The 13,641-nt window shown below is 33.8% G+C and overlaps 1 protein-coding gene across 4 annotated transcripts in view; it reads right to left on the bottom strand.

Moving 5' to 3' along the window:
• The window catches only part of Ca-alpha1D (Ca[2+]-channel protein alpha[[1]] subunit D), a 79,559-nt gene that overhangs the window by 4,575 nt on the left and 61,343 nt on the right, over window positions 1-13,641 (bottom strand). For 2 of the 4 annotated variants that reach the window (XM_085953983.1, XM_085953984.1), the window contains exons 36-40: window positions 7,286-7,463; window positions 6,643-6,778; window positions 5,685-5,769; window positions 5,444-5,593; window positions 3,455-3,489 (exon numbers count right to left, since the gene is read on the bottom strand). In XM_085953983.1, the coding sequence (XP_085810109.1) occupies window positions 3,455-3,489; window positions 5,444-5,593; window positions 5,685-5,769; window positions 6,643-6,778; window positions 7,286-7,463 (584 nt within the window). Of the gene's footprint in view, window positions 1-1,173; window positions 2,745-3,454; window positions 3,490-5,443; window positions 5,594-5,684; window positions 5,770-6,642; window positions 6,779-7,285; window positions 7,464-12,199; window positions 12,209-13,641 lie in introns of those variants that run through there. The other 2 variants (XM_085953982.1, XM_085953981.1) reach the window with 2 other exon arrangements.

Below are 13,641 nucleotides of genomic sequence, written 5' to 3' on the forward strand. Positions count from 1 at the left end.
TTACGAAATCTTTTCTTTTACAAAAATGCGTCCATAATTGAATTTGTAAACATTGTATGTACAGCTAAAGATACATATAATAATATTGTATTATGAAGTTGATTCTATAAATCTTTTGAAAATATACTTACGAATTTTGTAAAGGAGTGTGTTTATTGAAAAATAATAGACAGCTACTATAATTCAGGTAGCAAAAAATTTTGACCAGTTTTCTAAAAAAATCTAAATCAATATTAGTAAAGGGTACATATTTATATTAATTACACATTTTTTTACTTGATAATTTGATTGGCAAACTTTAAAAAATACCTATTAGGGGGTCACAGATAATTTCTGTTTATTAGAGGATATTTATATTGGATCGGTGAAGACGATAATGTCAGAAAATGTCAAATGAATTAGATGTTATATCGACGAATAAAGTACACAAGAATCAGACATGTAAAACGTATTAATAATGCACATTTATAAATTATCAGTAGTGCAAAACACTTTTAGAGTTTAATAAGTATTTACTTTACTCCAAAAGTGTTATACAAACTGATCAGGCAGAGTTTAAAGATAAGGAGAATTCATGCTTTTAAATACTTATGCAACATTTAAATATTATGAAGGTACACACATTATTTATATTATGCAAGACTGCTGGATCCATTAAAAAGCGACACCATCGAACACAAGGGAAAATTAGGTAGTTGAATTAGTTTTGGGATTCAAAAGCATGGATGAGCTGAATAAATTTGAGGTACACATAGTATGCAACGAATCTTTGTAGGTGGGTATGTAAATTCCATGAAAAGCTCTGTATGTTCTGACAATATCTCTGAATGTTTATTGGAAAACAACATTTCAGGAAGCATGCATTGGGGAAACTCGGCAAAAAACAGTCACACCAAACATCCAAATGCCGACACCCACCAAACACACACCTATATTCCTGATGACGTATTGAAACAAATGCACTGCGTATTTAGCTGCATTTTTATTGTATGTTTGGAAACAACAATAATTCTATTTCTTAAAACAAAATGTCCAAGATAATGATTCTATTTAATATTTCGAGATGCAATAGTTTTCAAAATTTGTAGTGAAAGTAGTACAAATATTATTTTAAACTGGGTATGGAAAATTGCAGAGAATATGAAGTATAATAATTATGATCATGGTGTTTTAAACATGAAAGTAAGAGGGATGAAATTTAAGGTAGCCAATTATATTAAGTTTGCCGGCGGTCGAGCCGCTGACAGAAATTCTCAACGGCACCAGGAATAGCGACTATGTCAAATGGTCAAACAGTGAAACGCACACACAGAGTACGGAGACACAGAGAGCAAAAGTGAAAGGAAGAAAGCGTGCGTGCGCGCGCACCTCCCCACTGAGCGTCGCCCCCGTCGCGTTGGGCTGTCACGCCAGCGCGAGCCGCAAAAACTTCCGGACTGGGGTCGGAGCGCCTGCCCGCCGACGGGGGGGATCCCCTTCCCTTCCCCTCGCCTGGGGATGATGACGACGGACTATTGGTGCAAGAGCAGGCAACGGAGGAATCCACCGTGGGATTCTGGGCGATAGTGAGAACATTCTTTTTATTTTTCATATTGAAAGCGTGCAGATGCTCCTCTCTTTCGATTTCCCGATGGCATATATTCGAGGACGCCCGAGCCCCCGCGGGTCTGGCGGCAAGTTTACGAGCCGCAGGGGACAGTGGACGTCCTCCGGTAGAAGGATCAGGTGAAATATCTCTGTCGACAGACAGATTCTGCCGCTTCACGGACAGAGAGTCCGGTGAGGAGGCTTCCGAAGCCGTTTTGCAGCAGCAGTCGCGAGAAGAGCATAGCAGGCACTCTCGGGAATCGCTTCTCTTGGCCAGGTTTAAGAAATCACTCCTTCCGCCGCCCTGGCAAAAGGTGGAGCTGTGTTGCGTCTCCCCCCATCCGAGGGGGGACCTCTTCCTGACGGTGGCAGACATGCTCTTGGGCACGTTCCTTGTGAACGAAGACTGACCTTTTGCTCTGAAAGAAGACTTCCGCAGATCGTCAGCGCTGAGGAGCTCCGCAGCATCCTTGCGCTTAACGCGCAGGGACGCGACGGAGGACGGCGGACTCGGCGACCGCTGCTGCCGGAAGAGGAAGTTTTTGTTCCTCTGCTGCTGGAACTGGGCCCTTTTTCTTACGCTGCTCTGGTTGACGGGCACCTCTCGGAAGTCGGGGCCGGGCCGGAATTCGGCGTCGCGCTCTGGCGTCGGGTCAGCGCTGACAGACTTTCTGGGCGCTCCCGAGCCTGTGGATGGCTTTCGGCGCTGACTCTGGCCATCGGCGGGAGGTGCCTGGTGGGAGAACGCGTATGGGATGTTGGCGGCTGCGTTGTATCCATAAGGGGTGATAAGCGGCGACCTCTGCGGTTCGGCTGGGAGGTCGCTCTTCACCCCGAGCAGCGGTGATATCCTCTGGGGGGGAGGCGAAGCGCCTCCGCCGTTCTGGACCGAGGGGGATCTGGCGGGAGACCTGGCCGTTATGACGATCTTCTCGTTGGATGAGGTGGGACTCTCCCCGCTCTCCGGGTGGATCTGCTTGCGGGAGCCTCCAGAAACAGGGGTGGGCGGCTGGTAGGCAGTGAAGTCCGTCGTTTGTTGCCGGGCAAGGCCGGAGGCCGTCGTTCTTTGGAGACTCGGAGCTCCCGTCAGATAGTTCATGCATCCGAAAGCAAGACCTATCTGTCCTAGCATTTCCGGATAGTTTGATTTTTGAGAACTACATTGTATGAAAACACTCAGGTGCAGGCGGCGTAAATGGAGATTTCGAAATGTAAAGAACATGGCAGTCACATCAAGAATCAAACATAAAAGTCATTCAGTTAGTAAAGATTTATTTGGTTGTAAGATGTGAAATGTAATAAAAATAGCAGTTCATGTCATGATTGGCAAATCAAACCACCCCACGGAAGACATCAACCGGTTGTTTCCGATCCACGTGATAGTGAAAGCACAAGGGAAAAAAAACAGAAAAAAACAGTTGATTAGTAAAGATATCTTTAGACAGTTGGGAGTTAATTCAATGCATTAAGTATAGGTACATTGCAGGTACAGCTGTAAAAAATATGGGATTGTTAGTGGAATATAAAAGTCAACGAAAGAATCCTTCGATCCACTGTAGTGACATATTTTATGGATATTGTAAAAAATAACACTCACTTACTAAAATTAAAATGTTGTTACTGTTTGCTTTTGTGCATATTCTTATTTAAAAAAAAAATCACCTTATTTGGTGGGTGTGCTCTCACAGTACTACTATGCACTTCACTATACCTTGTGTGTGGGAGGTAAAGTTAAGTTTAGTTAATTAGTAAAAGTGGGTGGATCAAGGATATGATTATTGGTTTGTGTGTCAGAATGCCTCAATAAAAGTCACACTCACTCTCACACAACAAAATCAAAACGGTTGTGGCGATATGAATCACTTACTGCTGTGAATATTGAGGAAATCTGCACTGGCTTTTCTGAAAAGTACACATTACATGAAACGGTACATCGAAAGCCTCACAAACTTGCAAATGCGTTGTAAAATATACAGTAACAATTTATAACTGCACGTGTATACCCTAGTTTGATTTTTATATTCTTATTTCTATTCTGAAAATGGTAGCAATGGTTTTGTACATTTAAAATCTTCTGAAGATTTATAACCAAATCGGTAAATAATCAAAGAGTAATGTCACAAATAATGACTTGAATCACAAAACTAAATATAGATATACACATACTGTGAATATGCTGATAAATCGAAAACCATCAGTGTTCATAAATTTTTAAAAAACGCTTATGTTTTATGTTACCAACTTAACACTGCCGTAAATGGAAATACTGAATTCATATCACTAAATTTTCTTCAATATCAAACAGAGCGCTTTCACACAGAGAATTTACGCATCCGATATAGGTATGACGAATATGAGTGCCGAAGAGTGGAGGTCGGCTGTGGAAATCTGACATAAATAGTGCACACTAAACTTTGTCTGTCATACTTATTTGTTTTTGTAATTTTAAAACAAAGTCATTTTTGTTAATTCGGGTTTATAGCGCGAAAGAACTGTCGACGTAAATGAAATGATTACAGTAGAATTAACAAAAATAACTTTGTTTCAAAACCATTAATTATTATAGCGTTCTACTACGTGAACGCCATTTCAATTAAATTAATTAATTGCTTGTTTTCATTGAACTAAGAATGCACATTCCAAATGGTTTTTAAAGATCGATTGATCCCTAACTAAACCAAACCATAATAGATAAAAAATATTCTTCTATCTATAAAATATCTAAAATGACGTATGATTTCGTGGCATAATTTTAGATATTTTATAGATTCTTTATCTCTTCTCTATTATGGTTTGGTTGAGGTAAGGTTTAATTTAATTTTAAAAACTAACCAACACCATCTACAATTTGTATTAATAGTTCAATGAAAGCAAATAAGTATGACTAACAAAGTTTAGTTCACATTATTTATGTCAGGTCTCCACAGCCTACCTCCACCCTTCGCCTCTGAATGATACAGAGTTTACATTAAAACAAATGCACTCTTTAACACGGATATACCCGTGCGATACTCCCAAAATATAATGCCAAAAACAAAATTTGAATATCTTACAACTTAAGTATCTAAGCGGCCGACTAAACTCAGCAAAGTAATTATGCTATTCACCCAGCAGATACTGTATAAGACACACGGTCGTTATTGAACCGGCAGGAGGTACCTAATACTATATCTACCATTTTGACAATGATAAATTTATTTGTGCCATGTAAAATTTGCGTGAAGTGTGGGACAAGAGTGTACCCAAATATTTATTATGTATATTTATATTTATAAAATTTACTTTTAAAATAAAATAAAAATGAGTCATTCGATGAAATAATACTCTCATCGTTTTCATGGTGAAATACTATGTCGCAGTTTGTGTCCTTCATAATTGCAGTGTACACATTGCTCATTAGCTCTTCACACTATGTACGCGGCATGCGGATACGTATCACATATATGTATCCCCGTGTGAATGCACGTTAAGTAAACTAAGTATCTGCAATACTTGTAACAGATACACGAATCCTCTATGCGAAAGCACTGTGAGTATGTAACGAATTCATTTAAAAAAGGCAAAATTACTAGTGACTTTTTCACATTAATTTGTTTGGATCTAATTTAATTTACATTGCAACTTACCAAATTACTACATACATAACGACTTGTCAATAGGATTATTATTAGTTATATTTGATGTCAAGATTTGTAATCCTCAAGTCTTCAGGAGTGTAAATAATATACATTGTGAATTATTCCTTAATACTTGTAACAAATCTGTGTTACAAGTCATAGCAATTAACGTTATCACATAACAATACAGTCAAATTATATTACAAAGCAATTTGATAAAGTGGGAATATCACACTCACTCTAGAACTTGATATATCTTCTCGGAATCCCCATTGAGAATGAGTGGCCGCATCGGAATCTGCTCGTGATTGTTCTGACCGTAGCCTGTGGTTGCCGGGAAGCCTTGACCTCCGTATAGGTTTTCGGTGCCCGCAGTTTGCCCAGGAAATCTGGATGAATAGATAGAGTCGATCGTAAATTTATCTATCACTATGATTATGAAAATAAAATATTTAGTATATTAAGTATATTAAGACTTACATGTTGTTTTGTGTTACTGGAAGATGTGTCGCTCCCAATCCTAACTCTCTCTGCATCATACTGCTCAAGTGATTACCGACACCATCTATTGAAATAAACCAAAGTTTTGATTGTGTGATGGTTAGTCGTGTTGAATGATCAACCTAAGGCTTTAGAAGACTTAAGTACTCAGCAGAGCTGACCGTAGACTCTTTCCTGCTTTGGCATAATAGGTATACTGTTTACGTCTATATACAATTGGGGGCCTAGGCGACCCCCCAGCCCATCTATCTTTTGTCTCTGGCGATTTTTTATGAAAAAGGAGCTGTCATGGATAAAGATTATTAATTTGATACATCGATTCCGGTATGACATCACTATTGGAGAAGTATTATTTTACATTCATTATTAACTAAGAGTAATTTGAATTAAGTTGACATGTTGTTCTTCGGTCTGATCAAATCTAGTGTAAATAAATAAATATATACATAATTTGAAACACCTCGCAGACATATTACACATTAGAAAAAAATTTAGATACTTTTATCTTGAAAGATCTTTTTGCTAGTCCCATCTAGTGCAAATATTTTTCTAAAAAAAATGTAATCGGTACCTAATGTGTTTCAAAAAATCATGTATATTCAATAAAGAATGCTGCATTCTTAAATCATTTAAATAAAAACTAGTTTAAATTTTTTTTTAGATATTAGCAAGTGTTCGTAATTTGTAACACTGTCAAGTAAAATCCCCCATCAATATTACTAATATTAACAGAATTTTAAATGACACCTCTGTTGCATATTATTGTTACTTAATTTTTGCGTTAAAAAATTATAGTTCAAAAATGAGTGACATGCATATTGCATCCCAAATGAAAGAATTGTCTTATTTCTGGTCTAGTTTTAATCTTGATAAGATAAATAAATTACGAAATTGATACTTAATTGTTATAAATAAATACAATAAGAATGTGATTAACCATGGGTAGCAGATGGCGAGAGCTTTCCTCCCAACGGGTTCTGTCCGGGACCACCACGTCTGTGCCGGTTACCGCCGCGTCCTCCTCCTCGTTTTCTCATGGAAGACCACACGCCGCCAAACAGTGAGTGATTTCGCTAGAAAATATTTCACACACAATATTACATCTGTATGGTATTTATATTTTTAGATTTTAGATATTAATTTCGTAATATGTCCGTGTATAAGACTACAGTAGTTTTCGATTTATGATAAAAATTTTGTTTTACACTGCCGTTAATGGTTTATCAATGCATATTATAGAGGAATGAAAAGACAATTAATTCATGGGAAACGGACCTGGGGGGGTGGTAGTGGCCTTGAAAGCAATTGGGGGGAGATTGAATATAATGTAACATACAGTTAAATTCGTGGTGATTACTATGTTTTATTGTGATTATAATTTATGAAGGCTATTTTATTTACAGCTGCATCTTTAAGTGGAGGATACATAAAGTAACGCAAATTTCAATGGACCTTTCTATTTGATCACTTAAAGGGAGCAGGGGGCCAAATAAGTTTGGGAATCTCTGAAAATGAAAGACTAATCATTATGAGTAACATGTTTTTAGTAATTGAATCTTTTTTTTTTCAGAGTGACTCACCCTATGCATTGGCTCCGGACAATCGTCCTGAGTATCATCCAAGGTCCCTGAAATGGCTCTCTTGAGTTCGGGTCCGGCTTCGTGTAGTGTCCGCAGACCAGCCTGAAGAGTGACGGTTGCGCCCGACATTCCGCCCGCCTCACCGTCCCGGGCCTCTTGCTCTTTCCTCTTTTTGAACCTGACCAACGTACCCGCACACACAATATGTCACCATTTGTCACCATAAGTTGGCATGATCGGATGGCATGTGGTTTCAAAATGTCGATAGTTCGAATGGGATGACAATGATACGAAGAGGATTTTAACCCATAGTCATTCTGATATATCGTTAAAATGATGTAAAGGGAGAGATGATAAAGAAAAATTTTTCTTCTATTCTGACAATTTTTATATTATACAAATGTTAAGTTGTATTGAAGCTTACTAAGACTAATGATTAAATTCATTGCGAGAAATTTCATCTTGCAGATTCATTTGTAGCAAGCTTCACATTTGTGGTCAAAAATTTATAGGCCATTTCATTCACTGAGATATAAATGCCTTGCATTAGTGTTAGAACTCTAAATGATTTTTTTGTACAATGAATAATCATTATTTATTTGAGTTATACAATTAAGTGAATTCACAAAAGTAGCAACAGAAGCAAGGCGTCAATAGGTATGTGCTATTTTTATTTTTATTTTCCAACAATGCATACAATTCTGCTAATAATGCAAAGAATATTGTTTGTTTGTATAGTTACCAATTTATTCATATTAAAACCATTCATTATTTACTCTTTTAATGTATAATAGTTCAATTTCTTTTTTTTTAGAACTAACCTCAAATAACAAAACAGACTAGTAACTTTTATAGTAGGTATCAAATAAGTATGTAACGTAAAGTGGTTTTAATCAATATCGAACGATTGACTATGGGTTGTCATGTTATGAGATTTAATGATAAGCGAAGGGGAGTATTTCAATAGAATCTAGAAGTTGATTGAAAAGTGAGAGAAAGAATTTCTAATTGAAGTGAAAAAAAGGTTCTGATCCACAACAGTCCGATAAATAATACGTAATTCTACGAATCTAATTCAATAAAGTGGAATGATAAAGGGGGTCAAAATGATTTGAATTTCAGAAAGTTAAGTAGAATAATTTGAAAACACTAAGTAAGAAATAAGATACGAAAGTAAAACTAAATATACAAAGTGGTTTAACAATGAGATCAGGCAAAAAAATTTTAGAAGTAATTAAAAATGTTAGTGAGACACTACTTTATGTGCATGTAACATTAGAATTATTCAGTAATATTTAGAAGGTACAAAAATGCAATTACGAGATAATTAAAAGTCATTTCATTACTAAAAAGGTGTATGAATTAATTAGATATATATTATGTAAGAGAGTAAAACTAATTTATTATTTATGAAATAATATTATGTAGAGATAAGATAAAGGAATCTAAATTTATGGATAGACTTTTGATTTAAAATAAAGTGGTTGATATTCTTCTAACTACACAAGAGGAAATTCTCATTATATAAGTACCTACTTAGTGAATAATATTAATATAATAGTCAAATATTGATTCTTTCAATAGTGGCATAAGAAAAATCACAAAAATTATGATGACAAATGATCATTACTGCCGGATTAGTGGATGTAATGTAATGATTTAAAATGATTACCATCAAGTATGAAAACATTACATTCTTAACACTAACAAAAATCCGAAGAGGGAGTGACGAAGAGTCACAAAATATACAAAACAATCAACACAAAGTTGACAGTCATCAAGCAAATTTTAGCAATGTATGAAAACAAAAAGATTTATTTAGCATTAACTGTCAAAATTAATATAGGTCAGAAAAAGCATAATAATATGTTGTGTGAACAGATATAGTGCATGTGGAATCGGTGTGTTTTCATACATTTGGATGGATGTCAATAATATTAATGTTTTTTTTAATCTTGACGACAATCAATGAAACAAAATAAATCAAAAATTAAAAAAAAAAATAAACCTGCACAGAATAAAAATAACCAAGCCAATAAAAATAAGTGTGACAGACAAAATAGGGCAATTCGGAGAACACAATGTGAACACAATGTAAAACTATTAATGGGTATGTCATTATTCGTAGGCCAATAAAAACTCACAACAGGCAATGATCGTATTTTCTAACATGTCATTAATAAAAATATCAATGTAAGCTCTAAATGCAGATCTATTAACTTTTATGCGTTTTTATGTGACGGACAGTCTACTCACTGTTACAGGAATGTAATATTCTAATTCTATTCTAAGAATATATTAGTACATATTATAGTCCATCCACGCTATAATCTGTTGCACAACAAACTGTACAGCAAATTTTACGAACAAATCTACTGTATAATAAATAGGTGGGTAGCATTTGTTTTGTAAATCTGGCGATACCTTCATAATATAATAGCAGTGAGACTTTTAGTCATAACTAGTATTAATACCAGAGTTATTAATAATGTGATTCTTTTTTGAAAATAAAAAATTTATCATTTAAGCAATTGAAATCATTGATATTTTTGATGTAGTGTTATAGCTTATATAATAATAATAGGTTGTTTTATAAATATTTTTTTATAATTTCATTTTATACAAACCATTATTATAATTACATAAAACTCACTTGATTATATTTTTATATTATGTACATTTTGTACAATATTTCCTAATCGTTTATGTTATGACAGAATTCGCGACGACATTTCGTCTATGTAAGTTAAATACCGCGGAAGAAACATTTGTCAAAATGTTCAGGAGGGACAAAAACCTTGCAGTTTCGTCAATAAAAAAGATAAAAAACAAATTTAAATGCAGTTTATTGTATCATCCTGTTTTATATCAGAAAACATATTTTTACTATCGTATGCGTCTGTGCAAATTGGATTATTTTGTAAATCAGTTGGACCTTATGCGGTATTTCCGCAACTCTCCGTTCGTCCGCTGTATTGGATCAGGGATATACGTGGTCTTGCTTGCTTCTTTAGTATGGATAATTCATACGTGGTATTAATTTTAACCGAGTGCAAGTAGTCTATTGGTCAATTTCAAAATTTGAATGCACCAATCAATGCGGTTTGTGCCGTTTAACCGAGAGCGCCAAAAATACATATTTTGAACATATTGGCTCATATTCGGTATTGAACTTACATAGACGATTTGGTTTTTGGATTCACTTTCACACATTTTAGTGTTAAAGGTGTGAAGGAGAAAAATAATTAAGTTTCTTAAACCATTAAATTTCCCCATGCGAAAATATTTGACATTCCATGATGGAAAATGAGTGATTAAAAATAGATGTAGATATTATATTGTAATGTGTAATTGATGGAATTAGGTTCCTATATGAATTTATTATTGTTAATATTTTGTTAAAATATAAGCAAATGCAAGTTTAAAATAAACGATAAAATGTTTAAGATTTTTCAGTTTTTCATAGTATGCCGATAGTCCGTCAGTTGAATGGATTTTATGATTTATAAATGTTTATTCAGGTATGAGATGAGATGATTTTGAATATATATTTAAAACATAACATACAGTTTACAATAGAAGAGAGGCATGCATAAGAGTTGTTGGTGTGTTTTTTAGAACGGACAAGAGCTAAAAAAAGTCAATTCCTTTGGAAAGGTTTGCCAGTATCTCGAGAATCACTGGACAATTATATTATTTTAGGGTTTTTATGTTGCATTCCTGTGTTAATAAAATAATGATTTCAAATGATTTATCAGAAAATTGAATAAACTTAAATGAAAATAAAAATGACATTGTACGATTATCGATAGACTTTCTTTCTGCGTTTGTGTAGTTTTGTAAAATGTATGTCGGATATAATTTGGTTTTTTTAAAGGGTGCTGATACTATAAACCAGATTCTCTATAAATTCTATTTATTCTAAGAATGTGGAGTTCTAAAAACATCTAAGTAATAAATAACTGACATTGCAAAATATGCACTGATATTATGCAAAGGTAGATAGAATAAAAAACCCAAGCAGTCCAAATTGTATTTTTACGAAGTGCATTTTCGACAATTGCTCATTATGTATGCTAATAATTATGAAACTATATTAATAATGTTAAAACCTAGTTCAACTTTATTTTGTCTTAAATTTTTATTTGGGTAATTTTGTAAATCTAGTTTGGATGGCATGTATGTCAAATGCCCAAAATGTAATTTTATACACTCAGCTGTAAAGCAAAGTTTTTAATTTGGCGCTTTTGATAGTCTACCAAAGTGATCAAGTCGGTACCTAGTGATATATGCAGGGATGACATTATGATTATGGCGGAAAAATGGGGATGTTGCATTTTTTTACAATGTTACTACATGATGAAAATGGGATGTTTGTTATGTGCAATCAACCAAAAATAACAAAAAGAATTAAAACTTTGCGACTGTCTCGTCATCACATCGTTCACAGTGGGAAGGTACAGATATGTAAAGCATTCAACTTTCAAACGTGAAATGTGCATTATCATAAATTCAGGAATATTCATAAGTAAAGAAAAAAACAAACAATAGCTTGTCAAATGTCGAAAAGGCACTCTCAAAAATAATGATTTATCATTAATAATAATAATTAATCAAAAGAAAAATTTCAAAGGGTAAATTGAGCATGAGGGGTCAGTTTTGAAAACGGGCGGTTTCAGGATTGCGCAAAATTCAAATGATAACGCTAATTAATTATACATAAAACTCATCATTTTTCTATGATTTTGTGAATACATTTTTTGATAAATTTTGTAGGGGGGAGATGATAAAAATAATATTTCTAAAGTTTTTGACTTTTACCACGATAAATAGTGAGCTCATAACTGTTAATGATTTATAGAGAGACATCGGGCATACTAAGAGCGACGGGTTGTGTGTCACACTTCTACTTACGCGTGATTCCTACGAAAAAAGAGACAGAAACCAAAAAGAAGCAATGGCAAAGTAATAAATAAATAAATAATAATAATAAATTCAATAATCGATTTATAAAAATGTTTCGTGTATCGTGTGGAAGGATTATTAACTTTATTATTATTTTTAGATAGCTTTCTAAATAGAAAATTGTTTTATAATTACAGTTCACATCTTACTTGGGGTGTCACAAAAAAAACAATGAGCCAGGTATTTAAAATCAAAAGTAAAAAAATTAAATAACTTATGACGTAACACCACTCCATATTATTTGCTTATTTCTGATAAAAATGTATGTAAATCATACAGTACATTATTTAAATTCAATAACAGTATACAATATTATGAAATAAGTAAATTAGCATATGGCCTTCCACAGAGTGGAGGTTATATTAACTGTTTTCACAATAGTAATACCCAACACATTGGGTCCTTGCAATGGATCAAACACACATTGAAAATGTCATATTTTTTTGCCAGCCACGGGATCGAACTCGCGACACACAACTTCAGAGACGTCCACTCTACCAACTAGGTCACAATGGGTGCATACATGTAAACATAATATAGATAATGCTATTTTGTAGACCTGACAGTGACAATGGCAGGCATATAGTCATTCGTGTAAGTGATGCACAAAAATGTAACTCCCAAGCAAGAAGACTGCAATTTGAGTAACAAAAGTTTAACATTTTGTAAACATAAGCGACACTAAAGGCAAAGAAATACATTGAACTCAGACTAACTAAATTATTGGTTAACATTGCTAGCACAATAAATTAGATAGGTGAAATGTATAAAATATTTTGAATATCAATATGCAATGTGTTGATAATTTAAATTTATTGTAATTTTAAATTTGAAATTTGAAACCCGACTTAAAGTAAACATAGAATAGTATTAATTATTATGGAAATAAGTAAATACCAATTATTTGAAATTAACAATACATACTATAAGATTTATCATGAAATAAAAAATAACTACCTACCTAAAAGTATTTTTTATATTAACAAAATTTATCTAAATAGAGTTCCCATTATATTATTCAAAATACATACAAATTTAGATAACTTTGACCAATAAGTATTGTGTTCTCTTGGAGACGATTTACTAACTGTTTTCTGAAGAACATAATACACATTTCGGAATTTAATTATGTCCACATGAATCATAGACAAAGCAATCGGATGTGATTATAGACGCCATAAACATTTTATAAAGAGATTTTTCATTTTGTACCTGTAGCAATACTAAACTTTATAGTTATTGATAAGTATATTAAAGGCTGGAAAATAAAAATGTTGATAATATAATCAGTATATTGGTGAAATATTAGAGTTGTCCAAAAATCTGTTGACATTATAAAATAATTATATTATAGATGTCAGTTTTTAATTCAACATTTTTTATTGATTAAG

This window comes from Rhyacophila brunnea, unplaced genomic scaffold (genome assembly GCF_057557595.1).
Source record: "Rhyacophila brunnea isolate RB1 unplaced genomic scaffold, BYU_Rbru_1.0 scaffold_4, whole genome shotgun sequence".
NCBI classification, from domain to species: Eukaryota; Metazoa; Arthropoda; class Insecta; order Trichoptera; family Rhyacophilidae; genus Rhyacophila; species Rhyacophila brunnea.